The 23,710-nt window shown below is 43.0% G+C and overlaps 3 protein-coding genes and 1 long non-coding RNA gene across 5 annotated transcripts; 2 read left to right on the forward strand and 2 right to left on the reverse strand.

Annotated features, from left to right (window-relative positions):
• The first annotated feature begins 3,697 nt into the window (after positions 1-3,697).
• Positions 3,698-7,611, forward strand: LOC115692312 (mitogen-activated protein kinase homolog MMK2-like). The gene is made up of 6 exons (XM_030619116.2): positions 3,698-4,268; positions 5,161-5,290; positions 5,465-5,602; positions 6,227-6,559; positions 6,829-7,012; positions 7,129-7,611. The coding sequence occupies exons 1-6, from the start codon at positions 4,093-4,095 to the stop codon at positions 7,296-7,298; spliced, it is 1,131 nt and encodes a 376-aa protein (XP_030474976.1). The 5' UTR covers positions 3,698-4,092; the 3' UTR covers positions 7,299-7,611.
• A 3,995-nt stretch (positions 7,612-11,606) lies between these two features.
• LOC115692269 (uncharacterized) lies at positions 11,607-13,398 on the reverse strand. The gene is made up of 6 exons (XM_030619069.2): positions 13,042-13,398; positions 12,695-12,806; positions 12,531-12,612; positions 12,392-12,443; positions 12,210-12,264; positions 11,607-12,125 (listed from the first exon to the last, which is right to left on the reverse strand). Exons 1-6 carry the CDS (start codon positions 13,396-13,398, stop codon positions 11,947-11,949), a joined length of 837 nt encoding a protein of 278 aa, XP_030474929.1. The 3' UTR covers positions 11,607-11,946.
• LOC130139895 (uncharacterized) lies at positions 12,124-13,706 on the forward strand. The gene is made up of 2 exons (XR_008817957.1): positions 12,124-12,591; positions 12,664-13,706. It is a non-coding gene; the product is annotated as an uncharacterized LOC130139895 (long non-coding RNA).
• Positions 13,558-16,880, reverse strand: LOC115692308 (putative pentatricopeptide repeat-containing protein At3g25970). 2 transcript variants are annotated; one of them, XM_030619112.2, is made up of 2 exons: positions 14,292-16,880; positions 13,558-13,696 (listed from the first exon to the last, which is right to left on the reverse strand). In XM_030619112.2, exon 1 carries the CDS (start codon positions 16,729-16,731, stop codon positions 14,335-14,337), a length of 2,397 nt encoding a protein of 798 aa, XP_030474972.2. In that variant the 5' UTR covers positions 16,732-16,880; the 3' UTR covers positions 13,558-13,696; positions 14,292-14,334. The 2 variants fall into 2 exon arrangements, with proteins under 2 accessions (XP_030474972.2, XP_056173832.1); XM_056317857.1 differs by lacking the exon at positions 13,558-13,696 and having other exon boundaries at positions 14,660-14,864; positions 14,960-16,880.
• Between the last annotated feature and the right edge of the window lie 6,830 nt (positions 16,881-23,710).

A 23,710-nucleotide genomic window follows, 5' to 3' on the forward strand; every position in this document is an offset into this window, starting at 1 on the left:
GGAATCCTCGTAGGCAAAATATAATCCAAATCACACCCTGCCGTCCTTTGAAAGCCACGTCGACCGAATTTGGCATGAGACTTGATTAAACGTCTTGAAGGACTCGATTAGAATAATTAAAAGTACATGGACTTGATTTTTTAAAAAAAAATAGTGAAAGTACATGGACAAGATGTAGAATTTTCCAAATTAGCATTTATATGATGAACACTAGGCCTGGCCAATGGGCAAACTTGGTCGAATAGCGGGCCTAATATATCATGCCAAGGCGTGTGCATGACTTAATTTCCTTTTACAAAAGACGGGGTCTGGGCAGGTTGGGTTTGTCTCGGGCTTAAAATATCTTACCTAGGCCAGTTCATAATTATAAAAAATCTATACTGAACTTTATTTTTTAAAAATGAACGGGCCCAAGCGGGCCCATGTCGGCTGTATCAGGCCCAATTAGAAAATTGCACTTTTAGACCCGCCCAGGGGAAAATGACACAAACAGTCCCTGAACTTTGACTCAATGTACAATTTGGTCCCTGAACTTTTAATTTGTTCAATGTGGTCCATAAACTTTAAAATAATGTTCAATTGGTCCCTGAACTTTTAATTTGTTCAATGTGGTCCCTGAACTTTTAATATGTGTTCAATTTAGTCCCTGAACCGTATAAAAATGTTCAATATAGTCCCTGCACTTGAATTAATGAAAGGACTGCATTGAACATTTTTAAATAGTTCAGGGACTAAATTGAACACATATTAAAAGTTGAGGGACCACATTGAACAAATCAAAAGTTCATGGACCAAATTGAACATTAGGTTAAAGTTTAGGGACTATATTGAACAAATTAAAAGTTCAGGGATCAAATTGCACATTAAGTCAAAGTTCAGGGATTGTTTGTGTCATTTTCCCCCCGCCCAGTTACGTTTCGGGCCTTGTTGGATCTGGCGGGCTTGGGCTGGCCCAACTGGCCGAAGGCCCATGATCTGGTCTTTGCATGATCATTCTTTTCCAAACTGATGAAGCCCAATCATCCATTGGGTCTTGGGCCCAACCTCATTTGGCATTAGGCGGGCCTCAAATAATTTTAAATCACTCTTGACAATGAACAAATCAAAACTTTCTTCTTAGTCCTTCAAATTAAGCTCGAACTGGAGAGTTCTCGAAACATAAACGAAAAGATCAAACTCGACCTTTTAGGTTCATATATACAAAGACATCATCATGGGATGCGCAGTTCCGCTCCGTCGACTAGGCTCGCAAATTGTCCCGGGCCGTTTGAACTCGAGCTCGAACAGGGGATGATAGTCTTCGACTCATTCCGCGTCTCCGGCTTAGCTCGACATGTCTGCCTCCGACTCCCGTCATTGGACACGATATGGCAAAATAGGAGTACCCCCCCTCGTGATTTTCCCCTCGCTAATGCGAATCGATACACGCGATATAGACGGCTTATCACGAAAGCGAGCGAAAGGGGGCCTAAAATTGAATTGAGCAGGTATCTCGTGACCAAACCCACCCACCAAATCCTATCACCAACTCCATAAATGGTGTGGCCATGCGTGTTCCCCTCTCTAGAAAGATCTCTCCCCGTGCATAATTAAACCCCAAAAATTTCCAAATTTAAAAAAAAAAAATTCCGAGAAAAATGAGAGGAAAAAAGTGGAGGAAAAATCGCATGCACACATGCACTGGCTAGTCGAATTTGTTCCCTTCTTTTAGGACCGTGGCGAACATGTCAGTCCTTAAATCTCGACCGTTGAAACATATGTCCTGCGAAGCTTTCGACCCGAAAAGCGTTGATCGCGACCCCTCTGGAAAACACAACTCAAGATGGACCATCTCGTAATTAACCAAATAAATGCGATCGGATTGCGCAATATCGTCATTCAATTGGGGGTCGTTGCGCGAATTGATGAATTTTTGGACCTTAGCATAGGCGAGAACCGTAGATTGTCGCGACGGACGAGGGCATAATGGACAATGGCAATACTCCCCCTTTTCTCAATTTCTTTTTCAAAAGGAGAGAAGATGGTCAAAACTGGTCGACTTGAAAAATTGAATTGAACCGTTCAAAGAGACGTGGCATCTTTAACTTTGGGGATTCAACAAGGCCAGCCTCCACCTAATTCTGCGCCAAAAGTACTTTTAGGATAATAACACAAATAATTCATCAACTCTGGCTCAATATATAATATGATTCCTGAATTTTTAATTTATTCAATATAATCTATAAACTTTCTGTACATATTCAATGTAGTCCCTGAACTATATGTCGTATTAAATTTTTTTTTTCAATCTGGTCCATATTCAATGTAACCCCTAAACTATATGAAAATATTTAATATTGTATTTCCATTAATTCAAGTTCAGGAACAATACTGAATGTTTTCATTTAGTCCAGGAACTAAATTGAATATGTACCAAGATTCCAGACACCACATTGACCAAATTAAAAGTTCAGGAACGATATTGCCCGTTGGGCTGAAGTCCGAGAATCACATTGAATAAATTGAAAGTTCAGAGACGATACTACAAATTGAACCAAAAGTTAATGGACCGATCATGTCATCTTCCCAAGTATTTTTAAGCCTTCCAATTTCGCATTTAGTTGACTCATCAATTGTCAACTACTTCGACGGTTACATCGCCAATAATTTGCATCGATTATTTATAAAAGGGCAGTTCATTGCGCTTTGAAAGTTAGGGGCAAAGAGCACAGGAGGAAGTAAGAGAGACGGGTGCTAAAAAGAATTAATATTCAGAATATTATTAAGGGTTGTATCAAGAAGAGTCACTCGTTTGAAAGATTCAAACTGTCTTTATAGAGCTCTTCAGAGCTGCAAGGAAGAGATTGTTTACTTGACGAGTTCTTCATGGTTATCTAATTAGGACGTGCATTGATTTCTTGATGTAACACCCGCTTTTGGCGATAGAATTGCAATATAAATCAATATTATGAAAACCGTACAGGGAGCTACGCCGGATAAGCTGGAGATATGCGATCCAATCGATTCGACCGGTCGAGCTTGATTAAACGGGCTGGGTTTACGTACAAAGTATTATATATAAGTTATACATATCGATCGCAACAGTTGTGCCCAGCTAAGCTGGCACAGGTTCGCATCCGATACACACCGGTCACAAATTCAAGTTTTTTCGTGACATGAAAGTTTACGTGCTCTTTTTTTCCTTAAGGAAAGCAAGAATGTGCTCATTAATTATGGAAATAACACTGTCGAAAATTTCAAACGGGTGCATCCGCGATATATTTATCCCGAATTAATTTTCGTGTCACAAAAAATACTAAAATAATGCACCTGCAACAAATCTTTCAAGACTATACCATTCATTAGCTTCTATCAAATACCTCTATTAAATTGCTAACGTGAGAAATACATGGGGCAAGTGACTTGTTTGATATGGATCCGACGTAGAAATTCAACATGAATGGTACTGGTACCGCTCGGGATTGTTGTTGACGGGAAATTTAGCGTGGGATAAATGGGTCACGGATGTACCGGGATCAGTCTAAAGTAAATGTGTAACGAGATTTCACGTACAACTTGGTTCGAGCTCGTGGAGAAGGAACGCGACGAAGGTCAAATGTGTTCCCTTCTTTTGGTTTTTTCCTAATGGCGAGATTCCCATTGGTCCTCGTTCACACCTGCACCGGTGCGACTGCCCCCGTAAAGAAAAGTCAGTCGAAGTCTACCCACGAGCGTCTCCCTCTTTCTTGAAACTCTTCGCACGACATCTCCTGCGTCTTTCCTCGCAAAGCTTATCGTCTGAACTGATGATGCAAAAGTCGTCTTCGCTTCACGGGCTCGCGCACCAGTTCTCAGATCAAGCGTCCTCCGTGTCCCACCAAAAATCTCGCCTTTGCCTTTTTCCCCACCTTTCCAACGCACTTTAGTCACGACCCAAGTTTCGAGAAAGCCCGATAAGGTTCCATTAACGCAGGCAGAGGAAGAGAGAGAGAGAGACCCAGAGGGAGGGAGAGAGAGACCCAGAGATCTTTTTGCGCTGTGCCCATTTGCTCCACGTTCAAGTAGAGCTCAAGAGTTTGGGAGGAGAGCTCCTTGGGGACGACGGAGAAGAGAATGGCTTCCGCGAAGGAGTCGCGCGCTGCCTCGGCGGAGGGCGCGAAGGTCAAGGGAGTCCACACGCATGGAGGCCGCTACGTGCAGTACAATGTGTACGGGAACTTGTTCGAGGTCTCGGCCAAGTATGTCCCTCCCATTCGTCCCATTGGTCGAGGCGCTTACGGTCTTGTCTGGTGAGTGTTTGCTGCGCGGTTTTTGCATTTAGTCGAGAACAACGTTTCCGTGCAAAGTTTTTTTTTTTTTTTGTGGTTGTTTTGTGGGTGAGGTAGAGAATAGAATGCGAAAGGGGTGTTCTTGGTGCCGAGGTTGTAATACAGATGGAGTTCGCTTGCATAAATTCTCTTGAACTTGCGAAACTGATGCAGTCGGTCACTGTAAAAAGCCGAAACGGATGGAGGAGAGAGGCAGTAATTGAACAGTAATGTTAGCAGCGACTCCTTTTTTTTGGTGTGTGTTTCTGTGGATTTTGAGGGGTATCTTCGAAGGAAAGATCATTTTATGAAGAAAGCAAGCTAATCAAATGTTGAGGTGATTACTCGCCCTGAGGACGAACAACTCCGGATTGGCTTTCTTCTTAACTTCCAAGACTTTGTCAGATTCAAAATTACGTGGTCAAGAAGCATAGAACGCGTCAACTGGAATAAGTTTGTCAGATCAACGCCTTGTTCACGGCAGATTATTTGTCTCTTTCCCCCGAATCAAAGTAATGACCTTTTAGGTGTTTTATGGGGAGTAAGAACTGTCTACATATTACCCCGATAAATACCCTATTCAGCTATATGCTTATGATTTGCAGTGAAAAAGGAAAAAAAAGGAACTTTAGTTCATATGATATGGTCTCTCCTCCGTTCATTCAATGCGAAATCCTTTCTTGGAGTTGGTTGTCGCTTTTAATCAGTTTATGCTCACAGGGACAAACAATCAAACTTAGAGGAACATTTGATGCTCTGCTGGTTCTAGAAAAAAAAGATGAGCACTGCCAGTTATCTATTTACTTAGTGGAATGCTGGTTTTCTTTTTTCTCGCTGAAGAGCATATGGTCATTTTCTGTTTAACAACTTGCAGTGCTGCTGTGAACTCGGAGACCAGAGAGGAGGTTGCCATCAAGAAGATTGGCAACGCATTCGATAACAGGATAGATGCCAAAAGGACATTGAGAGAAATCATGCTTCTCCATCACATGGATCATGAGAATGTGAGTTTTCATACACTTGCACTATGCGGTGGATAGTATCACAAACTAATTGAGTGTAACTTCTGTTTATGTGCTCATTTCCTTCTTATGCACTGTGTGGTTCTACTACATAAATCCCTGTCATTTGTCACCCTGTTCTAGCTGCAATTTTGCTCAGTTACGGTATTGATGCAGATTATAGCCATCAAGGACATCATACGGCCACCCAAGAAAGAAACCTTCAATGATGTCTACATTGTTTGTGAATTGATGGACACTGATCTTCATCAGATAATTCGGTCTGACCAACCATTGACGGATGATCATTGTCAGGTTAGAACATAGTTGCAGGCACTGCTGCTTAATGTTAAGTTGTTATCAATAGTGTACGAAGTGCATATATTTTTTTCTTTGGTCGGACTGCAAAGTGCATATTTGATAAAGTAATTCTTTTTCCTCTGTCATCTGAGGCAAATTGAATTTTATCTGGATCATCCACATATAGGATTCATGAAAACTTCTCCGTATAGGATTATAGAATTATATGTGTTCTATAGGAAATGTTCCTCAACAAATCTGGATAGTGCATTAACTCCATACATCTGGATAGAGAATAAATTTTGGGTGGAGAAACTACTAGTCCTGCTTTTTTTGCACTTAAAAGAGTTTACAATCTGCTATTCACTCCCAAATAATCGACAACAAATCATGAGAACTTAAATGAACAAACTGGGCACGTATGAATTATTATTGGCTCAACTTCGACTTCGATTAAGCTATGCAAGAAATGGATGACGGATTTTGAGTGTTGACAGAAAATTGACTAATATTGAATCCGATAGAATAGAAATACAATTGCATTCCTCATACTTGCAATTTTGCAGCTCTCTGTTTTGTCCTCAGCAAGTTGCTCCGGCTAAATTGTTGTAGTTCTAATACTTTGAAAAATCAATGCAGTACTTCCTGTATCAGTTGTTGCGAGGACTGAAGTATATACACTCCGCCAATGTATTGCACCGCGATCTCAAGCCTAGCAATTTGCTTCTAAATGCGAATTGTGACCTGAAACTAGGAGATTTCGGTTTAGCAAGGACAACGTCTGAGACAGATTTCATGACTGAGTATGTCGTCACACGATGGTACCGAGCACCCGAGTTGCTCCTCAATTGCTCAGAGTACACTGCTGCAATCGACATATGGTCTGTTGGTTGCATACTCGGAGAAATTGCAACCAGGGAGCCTCTGTTCCCTGGTAAAGACTATGTTCATCAGCTGAGGCTAATCACAGAGGTAAGAACGTAGGGACATTAGACTGTAACAACTTTCCGAAACACTGCTTTATCTTATTTGTGTGATAGATAACACCAAATTTTTCCTCCAATGCAGCTCCTCTCGTATTTCTTATATTTCTCATTTGGTTGCTGATTTTCTTGAAAGAATATGAGCAAATGTTCGATGAGTGACTCACTATACAAACAGCATCCGTTATATTGACGTTTTTTGTCATGCCTTTATATTGACATTGATAATGCGAAATTTGCGCCTTGTCTCATCTGAAGTTGATAGGCTCTCCTGACGATGCCAGCCTCGGTTTTCTCCGAAGCGACAATGCCAGGAGATATGTCAGGCAACTTCCACAGTACAGGAAACAACAGTTCTCTATGAGATTCCCAAACATGTCTCCCGGTGCCATCGACTTGCTAGAGAAAATGCTCGTGTTTGATCCCAACAAGCGCATAACCGGTACGAGGAGCCAGAAATTCCCTGGGACGCTGTGTTTTCTTCCATTCCCTCCATTGGTTTACTAGATCCCTTACATAAGAATAAGGGTAATACTCTACTTGTGTGTCTGTTTGCAGTTGATGAGGCGCTTTGCCACCCTTACCTAACATCTTTCCACGACATGAACGACGAGCCGGTCTGCCCCAGGCCCTTCAACTTCGATTTCGAGCATCCGTCGTGCACCGAAGAGCACATCAAAGAGCTCATCTGGAAAGAATCCATGAAGTTCAATCCCGACCCCGCCTGATTAGGAACAATCGGACGCAGCTTCGCATACTCTCAGGATAATGTCGTGGAAACGAGTCCTCCTGCGATCCAATTGGCCCGTCGCCTGTTAGCTAGAGCAAGTGGGAGAGGTGTTAAGAGTCGTCTGTTTTTATATATGGGAATTGAAGTAAACTCCAGTATAAGGCGCCTTTGTGAATTGTCATTCTGAGGGAAATTCCAGTTCTCTGGAAATAAGGAGATATAAAAGAGATATGTTAGAGCAGGCTACCTTAATCCTTATGTGAGCTAAACTAACTTGGAATTGAAGCAAAATGAGTACATCTCATTTGTTATGGATTTGGATTTCTGCTTGTTACTGGGACTCTGCAGTTGCATTTGATTTTGTTTCATTTGTTTTTTGGGTGCAAAGTTGCATTTGTTCTAGTTTGTAATACAGTTGGCCTCTTGCCGCACTGATACGAAGATTTAGCCTCATGTCAAAACCCAAAAAGACAGTAAAAGAGAATGAAACGGTAGAGAAATAACGGAGGAGATATGCTCTCTCTGAGCTTGGCATTCTGTATTCTCTTTTTTCTTCTAAAATTTTTATCGCTTTTGATTGCCAAGAACATACTGTGAATTCAACTCTCTGTCATAAAAGAACAAATAAGAGTGTGTTTGGTAACCATTCTGTTCTCGGAAATAATTTCTATTCAGAAATGATTTTTTTTTTATTTTATTTCCGAAAACAATTTCTAAGCATTTGAAGGCGTCTAGTAATTATATTCCTGGAATAAAAAAAGAACAGAAATGCGTTTGGTAATTGCATAAATTTTTTTTATTAATAATATTTTGAATTTTTTAATATTTCTTTTTTTTTTCTTTTCTTTTTTTCTTCTTCTCCTTCCTTGACCCATGGCCGGGTCGCCGGCCACAAGCGAGAGCGAGGGCGAGGGCTGGACCCTCGCCGCCGCCCTCACCCAGGCCGTGAAGGTTCGACGAGGGCGGCCCTCGCCCTCGCCACAATCTAGGCCTAGCCTGTGGCCGGTCGCCGGCAATCAACCAGGAAAGAAGAAGAAAAATTCTTTTCCATTTCTGATTCTTGTTCTCAGAATCAAGAATCAACGATTTTTTTTATTCTTTATTTTTTTTCAAAACTAATTTTGGGAACAAATTTGTGTCTGGAAACAAAAAAATAGAATCAAACACTGTTTGACCGGTTACTAAACAGGCCCTAAAGAGCCCCAAGAGATGTTCTAACAGGATGATTATTGAGAGGTCAAAAGATAGATAACTTGTACATGCAATGCATAAGTCTCTATCACGTCTCATGTGCCCCGCACAACCAGCTTCCCATCCCTAATCACAATATGGCTGTTCAAGTTCGTCCTATGGACACTATACGAGCTTACGAGGGATGGGATGAGCGCGAAAACATGACTTAAGATTTTGGCCGTTGGTCAATTGAGGGATTGAGGCTTTACTGATAAAAGGTTTTGGAAAAAAGCTCAAATCAGGTCTCGAGTTTATTGTCATTAGAATTCAAGTGATGGAAATCATGCATGGCAAATAACCACTATATATTTCACATGAAAGAATACGCATGTAAAGTCTTTCTAAGAATGGCTAGAGATATGACTTGTGCAAGGTTTGACACTTTATTTTTTGTTTAAAAGGAGGGAAAAAAATTCAGGTTGTTGGCCATGACATGCAAGCTTACTCCTTTAATCACATAAAAGTGCACCTAGTAGACTTTATTTGGAATAGGACAGAAAATTGAGGATTCGTTTGTTTTGCGAAAAATGAATAATTTGAAAAATATTTTCCTAAAAATGATCATTTATATCGCTTGAAATAATTAATCCATGAAAAAAAAAATTTCATTATCGACAACAATTTATGTCTAAACATTTTGTGGACGATGAAAATATTTTCATTCATTTATTTTTATAAGTGATATATGCAATTATTTTTAAAAAAATATTTTTCAAATCATTCATTTTTTGCGAAATGAACACACCCAAAGAGGGAAAAATTTTGGAATTAGTTCGATAGGAGCCTCAGGTCAAAAAAGAAAGGGAAAATTTCAAATAAGAGCCCGAATTACTCTTATTTTCTCAAATAAGGGCTTGAAGTGGACTTTGTGTCAAATAACGGCTTGAAATGAACTTATGTTCTCAAATAAGAACATGAAGTGGCTATAACAGTTTCAAATAGAGGCCTCACCCCGCTGGTCGACCAAATTTTCCAGCCAACCAAGGGACTTTCGTCCAAAAATAATTTTAACATAAATTTTAGTTAAATTAGATTTTAAAAAAAAAAAAAAACAGGGGCCAAGGCTGGCAACCAGCTTTCCCCGCCTGTGGCCGTCGCCCCATCGCCAGTGGGGCGGCGGGGTCGCTGGGGCCTTAGCGAGGGTCGGCAACCCTTGCTGGCCATAGACAAGGGCTGTTGGCCCTCGCCAAAGCTGGGAGAGGGCGACGACCCTCTCCCAGATCTGGGCGAGGGTCGCCGGCCCTCGCCCAGGTCTGGAAGAGCGTTGCCAGACCTCGCACAAGGCTAGTGGCCCTCCCCTAGACCTGGGCGAGGGTCGACGACCCTTGCCTCTAGCCGGCGAGAGTCACCGACCCTTGCTGAGGCGTCGGCAGCCCCGCTGGCCATTGCTGCCGCCCCACTGGCGAAGGGGCGGCGGCCACAGGCAGGGCTGGCATTCCCTCTTGGTTTTTTTTTTAAACTTTAGCTTTTTTTTCATTTTTGAGTTTGTTTTTTACGGAAAAAAACTGAAAAGAAAAAAATCAAAAAAATTAAAAGACGAAAATGTCCTTGAATCTAGTGAGGTGAGGCATTTTTTGAGACTGAGATAGCCACTTCAGACTCTTATTTGAAATAATGTTCACTTCAGACCCTTATTTAAGAAAATGATGGCACTTCGGGTCCTTATTTGATACATGGTTCACTTCAGGCCCCTATTTGAGAAAATGATAGCACTTCGGATCTTTATTTGAAATTTTCCCAAAAAGAAATTGCATGAAGAAATAAAATTATATAGAAGTGCAATAAAACATACCGAATCGAATGTTGCTCAACGGTTTCCATAACTAACTAACTATTCACGTCCCTGAAAACAACCTTATGTGTCTTGCGTTTCGATTAATTCTGCAATTTCTCATATAAGATTCAAACACGTCAGAAATTCAAAAAAAAATAACATTTTCCTATCGGTATCGATAATTTTTCCAATTGAAAAAGTGCCTGCCAACTGTAATTAATAATTTTTACACAAGCTAATGGTAAGTTTTCATTTAAGCAAAGGAACTTTTATCTTTATCTTTATCTTTTCTTTTTACCCGAGTAACAAAAACCGGGTCACCACCACCCCCGCCCCCTCCAGACGGGCCGGGTCCCCCCGAGTGCCACGTGGCGGAGAATCGAACCGAGAAAAACTCCCGAACCTTCCTCTTCTTCTTCCTTCTCAAACATCGAACCGGGAAACTGAAAAACTCGCCGCCGTCGTCCCCTCTCTCTCTCGCGCTCCCGCCGCTGGCTCTCGCCGCCGATCGAAGCCAACGCCGAATCAGGTACGCGCAGTTCGATCGGAGCTCTGTTTGCATAGGTTGTAATCTAGGAAGCTACCGATCGTCGGAGCGCCTGAGATCGCCGATCGGTCGGCTTTCCTTCGTGTTTTGCTGCCACGGAAGTTTCATACGGTGCTCCATTCTTTCTTGCTTGTGCGAAATCGAGAGAATTTTCTCCTGGAATGAATCGGGAAGAGAAGATGGCATTGATCTGAGCAAATGAATACGCCTTGCACTCTCTCACGTGAGAATCAGTGAAGCCGGAAGTCTATCTTGATGATGATTTAGAGCTATCGGCATGGCGGAAAGGGACAGCTGACTTGAAAGGCTCCGTTTTGTGAAAAATGAATGTTCTGAAATTCCGAAAAGAATTGAATGATCGCTTTGTATCGCTCACCAAAATTAATGAAAGATGATGTTTTTATCGTGCACGGAAAATTTTAGACATAAATTGTTATGAACGATGAAAATATTTTCTATTGACCGATTATTTTAAGCTATACAAGTGATCGTTTTTTGGAAAATATTTTTCAAATTATACATTTTCTGCGAAACGAACTGAGCTTAAGTAGAGGCCAAACCAAAGCAAGGGTTCTCGTGATGTTTCTTAATTCTCGTTCCATAAATTCCGGTTCTTTTGTCAGCTGGCTATACGATATTTTTCTCTTGTATGCATGGCAGGATTGCTAGGATCATCTCCGAGACGACAATTCTCATCATCAAACGGGTGTATATGCGCGGACCGGCTCTGCTTTTGTCCGCGAAGAGCACGCTGAAGCAAATCAACTGCATTAAAGGATCATGGGGCAAATTCATAGATTCCTTAATTTTTTTTTTCCCCTCAGTATGATTTTACAATCTTGGCAGTAACAACAATACGATAATTTCAGGTATTTTGACGCGTTCGACACCACTTAAACAAGGGAAAAGCGACTCGGGAATGCCAAATCCCCGCGAAAAGACTGAACCCATCGTGGCCTTCAGCAGGCCACCGCCGTTTCCGCCCGTGCTTGGACCACTGGTTCTTCTCTCTCTGTTTGAAACATGGAATAGTCGCCATGGAAATGATGACTGACAGGCGATCTTCAATGCGGTATAGTGTATAGTGTCTGATTAGTTGAAGAAGAGTTTAAGAATGAAGATAATCATGCCGAGAGCACAGCCGATCATTCGGACCACAAATTTCCAGGAGTTTATGTAGCTTGCTAGTAGGGTGCCGATAAATGGCGCCAGAAACATATTGTAGATACGCATTGCCCATTGCATGATTGCATGAGGACTCTTTAGGAATCCTGCATGAGATGTGTGCTGCATGAGTGATCTGTCATGATACTGTTATGTACATAGAATTTTGATGCTTAATGAATGTTACGCACTTTCAGTCGCCGTCGGAAAATCGTCAAACAACGATGTGATGGTCTTTAAGAGAATCTGTTCTCCAGATGAGGAAGTAAATAGTTAGGCAGTATGATTAGAGACGGATGTTAGATGGTCGGGTAGAGAGATATCGTGCACTTGAGATTGAAGAATGTTTCTTAGTTTGCTTCAGTAAAATTACCAGCACTATGCCTCCCGGTTTGATTGGCGACTCGACAAATACTTGAGCTTTCCTGCACGCCATAGTTCTGTGTCTGTGACTATCGTTGTTCCATATGCATTTATGCAAGAAATTACGTTGAAGATGTCAGAATTGTCACCTAAGGACCAGTCTCTCTCCATCTTTTGAGCATTCATAGAAGCTGCAGCCTCTTGTGAAAGGTATCTCATTTCCTCTCCATTCTGCTGCAACGAGTCGAATACCTCGAAGTTAGGCAGTTTAGAATTGTGCAGGTAAATTTGGGAAGCGAAGCAGAGTGAGTACCTAGGTGCCAATTTACCCACGCCGTTTCCTCGTCATCGCTGATGTGTTTGGGGTTGAATTTGACATTCTTGCCCATGCTGGAAGTGAGTTGTGCAAAGAAGAGCAAGACCTCCTGCGTTAACTTTGGCTTAGGCCACTCAAGAAAGGAGCATTAGACAAGAATAGCGATAGCAAGACGGGGATCCTCTACTCCGTACAGCGCATGCTGCCTTCAGTGTCTCGATAAATCGCAATCATTGATTTATGGAGATGAGGCTGTTATCAACAATTGTGTGCAATTTGTCGAGACACCGGAGGGAGCACAGTGTGGAGCAGCGGATCCTGCCACTAACTAGTACACACGAAACCTTTTTCCCCTTGAATGGTGTGGGAAAGGAGAAGTCCTCAAAGCAGCAATCTTCCGAGATGATCTCATCCAGCGCCTTGAAGTTTTTCTCATTGATGCATTCATACAGTTGCATTGCTCTCTCGCCCGGAGAGCTTGATCTCGGCATGGGGTGAGTTTCACTTGTCGAAGTAAATACTTGGGCGAGCTTGCGGTGATTATGAATTTGGATGCCTTGCGTCTTGATCTCCTTTCGAGCAAATGGGGATCTCCTCTTGAAGATTGAAGTGTTGAGGGCAATGCCGCCGTCTCTGACGCTGGAGGTTGTGCGTGAACGGCACGACAAGTGGAGACGAGAGAAGGTGATGGTGTGAGCCATTTTGCCTCCAGGGCCAAGATGGGTCGAGTTATTACTCGAACGGCGAGATTAAAAACAAAGGAATGACTTGAAGTATATGAGAAATGAATTGAGTGACTGAATGGAGCAAAGAATAAAGCTGACTCTTGCTTTGTACTCACATATGCTTGATCATACGCGTCCATGTTCCTTCCCTGGTATGAAATCAAGGAATCTGAACATGGAAGGACCGAGTCCACGCAGAACCGGCAAGTAGACGTTAGTCATGGCCATCCAGGAGATGTATGAACATCTGACAGAAATACAACAGCCTTCTTGCCTACGCTTCACAGATTGCATCTAAGTTAATGTATGTGGATCTTAGTCAATTAAATTTTTTTTTCAGAAAAGGACACTCGAGCTGACCAAAACGCAAACTTTGCAAAAAAACTGCGAATGTCGGACGACCTAGAAAAAAAACTTGCATGAACAACACCTAGATAAATCATGAGATGCGTCTGCAATGAGTAACTTGAAAGGAGGATGCAAAATCGTGAGTTGAAATGATGAAGATGAAACAGTCGCAAAGATCAGCAAAACTCATGGCAAAAATTGCAGTTCTCATCCAGATCTGTTATTCTCCAATGGTACAGGCTGGAGATTTCTTGTGACAATATGAAGTACAAATCTAAAGAGTCTATGACAGTAATGTGACTCCTCGTAGGCTTATTCCCTGCCTAGGTTACTAGTTCAAGGTTGAATACACAAGAAACCAATGCGGTTCGCCAAATAATTTGTTGGGCAAAACTGACGGGAGCTTCTCTTCCAAAATCAAATTGCGTTGGTCGATATTCGACCAATCCTCTACAGTAATAAACAAAGCATCCCCGCTTCAATATTCACTTTACAAGAAGTAGCAGCTCATAGAAATTTACTGAAAAGCTAACAGATCAGCTCCACTGACGAGGGACAACCAGGTTAAGATTCTCTTCGTGAAAGCATTTGTCCATATAACTCTTGCAGCTTCATTAAGATTTTCCCTCTATCTGGGTGTGATTGGTCATCAGCGAAAAAGAAGTTTACAGTTCCCTTAACCTGAATCCAGCTTGAACCAGGTTCCTTCACCAACATCTTTTCTTTCATCTCGCTCCTCAATTCCCTAGCAGTGCTCCAGTTCCCTGCTGCAGCATTTATATTTGATAGTAGAACGTAAGCAGAATCGTTTTCAGGTTGCAGCTCCAGGAGCTTCCTACCTGCAAGATTCCCGAGGTCAACATCTCCATGAAGGTGGCAGGCAGAAAGGAGAATTTGCCAAATCCGCGCATCGGCATTCATGGGCATGGTATCGATCATTCTCTTTGCATCTTCCATGAGGCCAACCCGACCAAGCAAATCAATCACACAGGTATAATGCTCCACACTTGGAACTACCCCGTGAAGTTCAAGCATAGAGTTTAAGTAAGTTTGCCCTTCTTCCACCAACCCAGCATGGCAGCATGAATGAAGTACTGCAAGATAAGTTATCTCATCAGGTCGTAATCCAACTTGACACATTTCATGGAATAGCTTCATAACTTCACGGTCACAACCGTGTTGAGCATACCCCATCATCATGGCGTTCCGAGCAACCAAATTATATCTTGAGATATTTTTATAAGCCTTCTCTGCATCGTTTATGCTTCCACACTTGCAATAGACATCAATAATGGCACTTTCTATAAAACTGTCTTGATCAAACCCATTCTTGATAGAAAGGCAGTGAATTGTTCTCCCTTGTTCTAGATCTGTTAAAGCTCCACAAGCTTTAAGGAGGATGCTAAGAGTCATGCTATCTACTGCAATGCACGAATGCCACGATCTTTGAAACAAAACCAGAGCATCATCATGATATCCAGTGCTCACAAAGGTGACCATCAACGAATTGAGATGCAATGCCTTGATTCGGTCAAGCTTAGCAAATATTTTTCTAGATTCATCGACCCTGTTGCATTTTCCATAAGCAGTAATCAAAGCAGAGACCATGGAATCATCGAACATCAAACCGAACTTAATCATTAGGGAATGAATTTGTGCTGCCAACTCTTGCAAATTTGAGTGGGCAACCACTTCAAGGATGCTTGCTAAAGCATAGCTATTTGGCAACACCCAACGAGAGCGCATCTTTGAGAACGCTTCAAGACACTGACACAGAAGATGATTCTCAGAATATGCAGCAATGAGGGAGTTCCACGAAATAGGATCTGGGAGACGCATTTCATCAAATACAAGCATGGCGTCAACAATCTGCCCCACCTTTCCATACAAGGAGATCAATGCATTTCCAACTGAAACCAGTTGCATATGTCCCCTTTTGAAAGAAAGAGCATGGATTTGCTTCCCAAGATTAAAAAACTTCACATCTATTATTTGCGACAGTAAGTTGATCACCGTGAATTCGTTAACCATGACACCTTTAGAGTGGAGCAATTTAAACAATTCGGAAGCTTCGACGCCATCACAAGCAGCAAAAATCCTTTCCGACCATGAAACAACGTCCGGCTCAGAAATTTCATCAAACGCCTTGACAGCATCTGCTTGGCTTCCACACCGCGAATACATATGCATTATCGAATTACTCAGGTGCAACGAACATCCAGACAACAAACCCATCTTCAAACCAAACCCATGAACCTGTCCTCCTTCCCTACCGTCAAGCAAAGCACCGAGAACAGCGGTCATGCTATACTCGTTCACCTCCAACCCCAACCCGCGCATTTCCACAAACAGCTCCTTCGCACTATCAAACTCCCCATTCCACACATACCCACTAACCATAGCGACCCAAACCACATTATCCACTCCCTCACAGTCCTCAAAGCACTTCTCCGCAGCCCCAACCTCGCCGCCACCGGCATAATTCTCCACGAGCCCGCTCACCACATAAGCGCTCGCAGAGAACCCGTACTTCAAGCAAACCCCATGAACGATCTCGTTCTCCCAAACGCTCCCACAAGCCTTGACCAAGGAACTGAAGGTGTACGCATCGGGGCAGAGGCCCCGAAGCCTCAGCTCGTCGAGAAGGGCGAGGGCGGGCCCGGGGCGGCGGAAAGAGGCGAGGCCGGAGATGAGGGCGTTGAAGGCGACGGCGTCCGGGGAGCGGGTGTCGGAGAGGAAGAGGGAGGAGCGAGGGAAGTCGCCGCTCCTGGCGGAGCGAGCGATGAGGGGCGTGGAGAGGAAGGGGTGGAGGGGGTGGCCGGACTTGAGGAAGAGAGCGTAGGCCTGGTCGGTGAGGAGCGGGGAGAGCGCGGGCGGCGCGGCGACGGCGAGCTCGAGGGCTCGAGGGATGAGGGATCGGGAGACGAGGGACTTGATGCAGTCGGCGGCGAGCGGCTTCATGCATGGCGTCCACTGGCGTCGCCGCCTCCGTCGCCGCCGCCGCCGTCGCCGCCGCCGCCGAGAGTAGCTGGGGAAGAGGCGTTCCCGCGAGAAAGAGGAGCCCGTTTGAACTGTGGCTTCGAAGCCGACTGCTGCCCCTCTTTTTCAAAGAAAATGAACTTTTCCAAATATTCTATTCTAATTAAAAAGTATTATGAACAAATTTATATACCAATCTTTTTTTTTGGTCGAAAAATTATATACCAATCTACAAGCATATACTTTGAAAGAAATGAGATTTTGATACGTAAAAATCTATGTAAATTTTGATTTAAATGTTATACAGATCATATACATATATATGTGGTACGTATTCTAAAAAATTTGAATATACAAGTTTTTTCCTCTCCAAATTTCACGCTAATCTAAGCTAGATTAAGAGTGACATCATTGTATTACGCGGATTCTTAGCTATCTCATAAAATTTTAAGTTCTCTATCGAACATTTGGTGTCACATCTGATTCCAACTACTATAAGGGAGATATTTCGATATAGCTGATCAAACGGGTTCGACCGTTGATAAGTTGGAGGGAGTTCCCATGAACCGCTAATCATTGGAATTAAGTAGCCTCACAAAATTTTTTCGTCTTCCCAACTCAATCAACATTCATAAAAGAAAAAAAAAACCTACTAAAATAAATTCGAAAATGATCGATACATTTCTCGAAACAAATAATTCTTTTGGTTCATTAGCGTCAACTTTCGGTTCGGTTCGGTTCGGTTCTAATTTCGGACCAAAGGCCACTATTGACAGGCCCAAACCACAAAAGTGTGAACAGTTTGTTTTCCATGCTCTCCGGCATTTGTCTCCTGTCCTATATAGCCAAAGAGGAGGGGCCAAACTCTCCACTAGGGGTGAGCATGGTTTGGATGGGCGGTTCTTACCCCGGAACCGTGGACCGCCCGCTAAGGACCGGTTCTAAAAAATTGGAACCGAGAACCACCCGTCGGTTCCATGGACCCACCCGAGAACCGGATCGCCGGTCCGGTCCGGTTCCTGGGTGGGTCCATGGAACCAATCCCACTAAGTTTCCCTTGACAAATCAGAAAATCGACCGGTCTAATTCTTGCCCGTTGGTGGGTTGTGTTCACAACAAGATTCGTCACAAAGTTCACAACTTCACAAGCTTCACAACAAATACATCCGTAGGCTATAGAATATATAACACCTGGGAGTTTACCACAAGTTCACAATAGTCAACAAGCAAACAAAACAACAACTCTCCTATTTTATTTTATTTTTTAAATTTTTTTTGGTCAGATTTTTTTAATTAAAAATTTTAAAAAATAAAATATATTATTATTATATTACCGATCCGGTCCGGGTGGGCGGGTGGGCGGGTCCACACCGGGAACCGAGAACCGGACCGGTACCCACTGGCTCCAAAAAATTGGAACCGGGAATCGGACCGGTTCCCTTGGGAACCACCGGTTCCGGTCCGGTTCCGGGCGGTCCCGGGCGGTCCGGACGGATCCCGGTTCTTTTGCACACCCCTACTCTCCACCCCTTTTTACCATCCCTGGTCAACAGTCAACTTGTTTGCATGCCACCTCCATGTGTCCCGTGTGACAGTGACTTGAATGATGAACTCTTGAGATTAGCAAATCCTATCTTAACTCCCACGAGTTCGATTTGGTCATATGTGAATGAGAAAACGGAACTTATAAACCCAATGAACGATATTCACTAAATTTCGAGAAAATTATTCAAAAAGTCTTAAATTTATTATATTTTGGTCAATTCAGTTATAAACTTTTCAATTTTGTCAATTGAGTCCTAAACATTTTCACGTTTTACTAATTGAGTCTATCCGATCAATTTTCACAGGAAATCGCTAATGGGAATGATAGCCGTCTTATGTGGCACGGGGCCGGCGCTCACATGTACAATTTTTATAATTTTTTTTTATTTCTCTATGGCATGGACCTCACCGATCACGAAGCCCTCACCCACAACCATCGCCTAGTGGCCGATGAGGGTCACCAGGCCTCGCTTGTGGTCGGCAAGGGTCGGCTTGCCCTCGCCGAACTTGGTAGAATGGAAAAAAAAGGAAAAGAAAAAAGAAAAGAAAGGAAAAACTATAAAATAAAATAAAAATTGTTTACGTCAGCACCAAGCGTCCTACATGATACTACTGGTGTCCACGTTGGCGATTTAAAATTGGCTGAATAAACTCAATTGGCAAAACGTGAAAATATTTAAAAATCGATTAGCAAAATAAAAAAGTTTAGAACCGAATTGGCCAAAGTCCAATAGTTTCAGGACCTTTTAGACAATTTTTCCCTTTGGATTTCCTTACACGAGATTTTATATTTTTATCGCAATCCGGTCTTTGGCCAACAAATAATCCGATAGAGTCATTATTTACACCCGACTCGTGTATTTCTCCCTACTTCTCATGGTGATTGTGGGACCGATCGCCGTTTGGTCTGCCTAGGCCTCAGCCTCGAAGGAGCAACCGAGCAAGCCTCAAAAGGCAATTCCCTTCTAAGGCCGAAAAAATTCCCCCGTCTTTAAGTGTACCTAATCCCAATCAATTTTACATTACCAATGTAGCATTTTCTTAGTCGTCGACGGGTCCGGAAGAGGGTTTTTAGGTTCGGTACTGAACTCAGGCCCGGTCGGGACCGTTTGCCGGATCTACTTTTCGAGAACGGGCAAGGCCGGTCCGAACTGAAGGTCGTCGGCCATCACCTACCAACGCATTAGCGTCCACTTCTGCCAATACGATGAGCGCCACACATGAAGGATATGGATGGTGGATATGGAAATGCACTATGATAAAGAGTTGAGGCAAATTATGGAGAGCGCACCAGCAATCATTGTTGTGCAATCGAGCTAGATTGAAATGGCAATCTTTGTGCTGGTGATTGCTATGATATGTTCCATCATTTGAATGCAAATGGGAATCTAGGGGTAAGGCTCTTTTCATCTCTTCCCGTCTTTTTTTTCTTTTCTCGGCGAATCGAAGAACGTTAGACACCAATGCGTGATTTAAAGTCGCATCTTTTCGGTCCTTTCCGTGTTTGGAGAACACAATGCCGAGGATGGTTTTGGACCGTGAATTTTCTTCGACAACGCACATTAAGTCAAAATTACGATCACATCTCAGTAAACTCTGCACATGCAACCTTAGGGGAAATTGTCGGATCGATTCTAAATCCATTGTGTGGATGGCAATTCGGCTCTAAGCTATCCAATTTCGCCAATTTACTCCTGAGTCTTTGCACGAAAATCCCCGATGCTTTCCTTCTGACCAATTTTTGCCGAAAAATCATCGACGTAGCCGGTAATGATTGGACCATCAGCAATTTCTAGTGAAAACTTGCCAGAAGCACTATATTGAAATTTCGCGCAAAGATTTAGGACTAAATCAACAAAAATGAAAAGTTTAGGATTAAATTGATATATGTATAATATATTTAGGACCGATTGGATAATTTTCCTGTTCATGATTTATGGGGTCGAAACCACAAAAGCATTTCCCCCCTTACTTCTTGTCAATTGAATCAAAACAGAATATTGAGAAATTCCCACATAAGAAATTTCTACTAAAGTATATAATTGATGGAAATTGTGGCCTTCAAATTCTCAGAAAAGCGAAAAGGAAAAATTGAAAGGTTTAGGTAAGAATTGGACAAATTACAGTAGGTTTCAGACGTTTTAGACAATTTTCCCATCATATTTTCTTACACGAGATTTTATATTTTTATCGGAATCTGGTCTTCGGCCAACAAATAATCCGGGGAAAATTTCAAATTAGTACCCAAAGTTGGGTCATTTTCTCAAAAAGGGATCCAAAGTGGACATAGTGCCAAATAAAGGTCTGAATAGAGGTGTCAAAATGGGTCTTAAACCTCATATATGACCCATTTAAAAATAAATCGGTCATATATGGGTTACTTTAATTTTAAAGAGCCAACCTTAAATGGGTTTTAAATTTTAAAGCTTAAAGATAAATGGGTCTAAATGGGTTGAGTTTGGAACCCATGTCCAACCCACCTACTAGACCCATCCACATACTCTCTCCCTCTTTACAAAAATGTTTAAAAAAAATCGAAATTTAATTATTTTTATTTTTCTCTTTTTCTTTTATTTTTTCTTTTTTCTTTTCTCTTCTTTCTTTTTCTTTTTTTTTTTATTCCGGCCGGTGGTCGGCCACGGCAACCGGCCACCGGGGCGGGACGACCTTGCCGGAGGCCGGCGAAGCTCGAGCTCGCCGACCTTGGCGAGGCTCGAGCCTCGCCGATCTGGTAAGCCTCGAGTTCACCCGATTCCGGCGACCTCGAGGCCGACCTCGAGGCTCCGGCCCTCGATCCGGGCAAGACTCGAGCTTGCCTGGCCTCGGCGAGACTCGAGCTCGCCGGATCCGGGCGAGGTGGAGCCTCGCCTGAGGCCGGCGAGGCCTCGGCCTCGGCCTCGCCAGATCGGCGAGAACGAGCTTCGCCGGCCTCCGGCGAGCTCGTCCTTGCCTGTGGTCGGTCGCCGGCCACGGCGGCCAGCGATCGGCCAAAAATAAAGGAAAAAGAAAAAAATTAAAAATTAAAAATAATTAAAAATTCGATTTAAAAAATAAAAAAATATTAATTTTTTTTTATTTTCTTGGATAATGACTTTATGAAAAATATTTTCTAAAAATGTCGCATTTTTTGCAAAACAAACATAACCTCAATTTTAAAAAAAATTATAAAAAATTTTCACTAGCTTTGTATTGCATAAAATGTTTTAGCAGTATAATTTTTAAAAAAAATCATAAGAAACAAGTATTCCTAGATTAGGTTAAATATAAAAGTGTTTTAGCAATATGGGTCGGGTCGGGTATGGGTTGGGTATGGGTCGGGTCGGGTATGGGTTGAAATATTTACACTATGAATAAATGGGTCATAAACGGGTTAATGGGTCAATTTGGGTCGGACCATTTATGACCCGACCCAAACTCGACCCGACCCACCCGTTTAACAGGTCTAGGTCTGAAGTGCCCAATCAATCTCAAATAGGGACTCGAAGTGCCCAATTAGTCTCAAATAAGAGCATGAGTTCGCCGACCAGTCAAATGCTCACCGGCCGACAAGCACGTCACTATTCCGGCAACCAGAATAAGGGTAATTTTGTCTTTTAATTTTAATTTTTTTTGTTTCTTTTTCCTTTTTTTGTTTTTTTCTTTTCCTTTTCTTCTTCTTCTTCTTTTTTGCCTCTTTTCCCTCCGCTGGCCATAGCCGGAGTCGGCAGAGGTTGTCGGCCTCGAGCAGAGGCTGCCCTCTCCGGCTTCGGGCGAGGGCCGCCCTCGCCTGGGCTGGGCGGGCAAGGGCGACCCTCACCGGATTCGGCGAGAGCAAGGGTTGCTCTCACCCGCCCAGCCCAGGCGAGGGTGGCCCTCGCCCGACGCCGGCGAGGGCGACCCTCGCCCTACCCTGGGTCGCCTTCGCCAGTGTCTGGCAAGGGTAGCCTCCGCCTGAGGCCAGCAACCTCCGCTGGCCCCGGCTATGGCCGGCGGAGGGAAAAGAGGAAAAAAGAAGAAGAAGAAGAAGAAAAGAAAAAGGAAAACAAAAAAAAAGAAAAAAGAAACAAAAAAAATTAAAAAATAAGAGACGAAATTACCCTTATTCCGGTCACCGGAACAGTGACGTGTTTGCCGGCCGGTGAGTATTTGACCGACCGACGGACTCAGGCCCTTACTTGAGATTAAATGGGCACTTTAGGTCCCTATTTGAGACTGATTGAGCACTTCAGGCCTTTATTTGGCATTATGTCCACTTTGGACCCCTTTTTTGAGAAAATGACCCAACTTTGGATACTGATTTGAAATTTTCCCAATAATCCGATAGAGTCATTATTTACCCACGGCTCACGTATTCCTCTCAATTTCTCAAGGTGATTGTGGGATCGGTGGCTGCTTGGTCTGCCCAAGCCTCAGCCTCGAAGGAGCAACCGAGCAAGCCTCGAAAAGCAATTCCCTTCTAAGGCCGAAAAAATTCCACATCTTTAAGCGTACCCAGCCCCAATCAATTTTACACTACCGATGTATCATTTTCTTAGTTGTTGACGGGTCCAGACAAGGATATTTAGGTTCGGTGTTGAATTTGGGCCCGGTCAGGACCTCGTTTGCCGGATCTACTTTTCGAGAACAGGGGAGGCCGGTCCGAACCGAAGGTCGTCGGCCATCACCTACCAACGCATTAGCGTCCACTTCTGCCAATATGATGAGCGCCACACATGAATAGTATGGATGGTGGGCATGGAAATGCACTATAATAAACAGGTGAGGCAAACCATGGAGAGTGCACCAGCAATCACTGTCGCCCAATAGAGCTAGATTGAAATGGCAATCTTTTGTGCTGGTGATTGCTATGATATGTTCCATCATTTGAATGCAACTGGGAATTCTAGGGGTAAGACTCTTTTCATCTCCTCTTTGTTTTTTTTTCGCCTAATCTAATAACGTTAAACATCGATGCATGATTTCGCCTTGTATAGTAGGTTTCGTAGCTCTACATGCCTTGCGTTGTGATCTCTTCCTCCTCTGTATCTCCCTCTCGATTCCTCCGCTTCCTCCTTGAGAGTCGAGGCATCGAGTACGAGTAGATTCAAGTCCGTCGTGCTTAAATCTATCCCAGATGGATTCCGTTATCAATTTCGCCGTCTATACTAAATCAAACTGCTTACCCAGGCCAATACGTCTCTGACCTCTGCATTTCGCTCCGGCAACTCCTTCATCCTTGGCCGGTATCTCTCATCCGATCAGCTCGCATCGCCGATTTCATCGACCATATCCGTCGTTTAGATTGATTCCTGTGTGGTTAATGAAAATGGAGGGTACAATCAAGCAAAGCAAAAGCAAGCATAGCAGTCCATTATGTGGTTGCTCCGGAGGTCAAATAATTGTGTCCGGGACCTGAATATGGTCTGGAGTTCAACTTTTAGTGGCCCTTAAAGTCAAA

Source organism: Syzygium oleosum, unplaced genomic scaffold (assembly GCF_021117445.2).
Source record: "Syzygium oleosum isolate NSW1041296 unplaced genomic scaffold, Sole_v2.1 Sole_v2.14, whole genome shotgun sequence".
Lineage (NCBI taxonomy): Eukaryota > Viridiplantae > Streptophyta > Magnoliopsida > Myrtales > Myrtaceae > Syzygium > Syzygium oleosum.

Bases quoted from the DNA above. Each gene is read 5' to 3' on its own strand.
- LOC115692312 (XM_030619116.2), top strand. From the start codon at position 4,093: ATGGCTTCCGCGAAGGAGTCGCGCGCTGCCTCGGCGGAGGGCGCGAAG. The intron at 4,269-5,160 runs GTGAGTGTTTGC...AACAACTTGCAG, and splicing joins GGCGCTTACGGTCTTGTCTG to TGCTGCTGTGAACTCGGAGA. The intron at 5,603-6,226 runs GTTAGAACATAG...AAATCAATGCAG, and splicing joins TGACGGATGATCATTGTCAG to TACTTCCTGTATCAGTTGTT.
- LOC115692269 (XM_030619069.2), bottom strand. From the start codon at position 13,398: ATGGCTCACACCATCACCTTCTCTCGTCTCCACTTGTCGTGCCGTTCA. The intron at 12,613-12,694 runs GTACTCACTCTG...TCGTTGCAGCAG, and splicing joins GTGGGTAAATTGGCACCTAG to AATGGAGAGGAAATGAGATA. The intron at 12,444-12,530 runs GTGACAATTCTG...TATGGCGTGCAG, and splicing joins GGAGAGAGACTGGTCCTTAG to GAAAGCTCAAGTATTTGTCG.
- LOC115692308 (XM_030619112.2), bottom strand. From the start codon at position 16,731: ATGAAGCCGCTCGCCGCCGACTGCATCAAGTCCCTCGTCTCCCGATCC.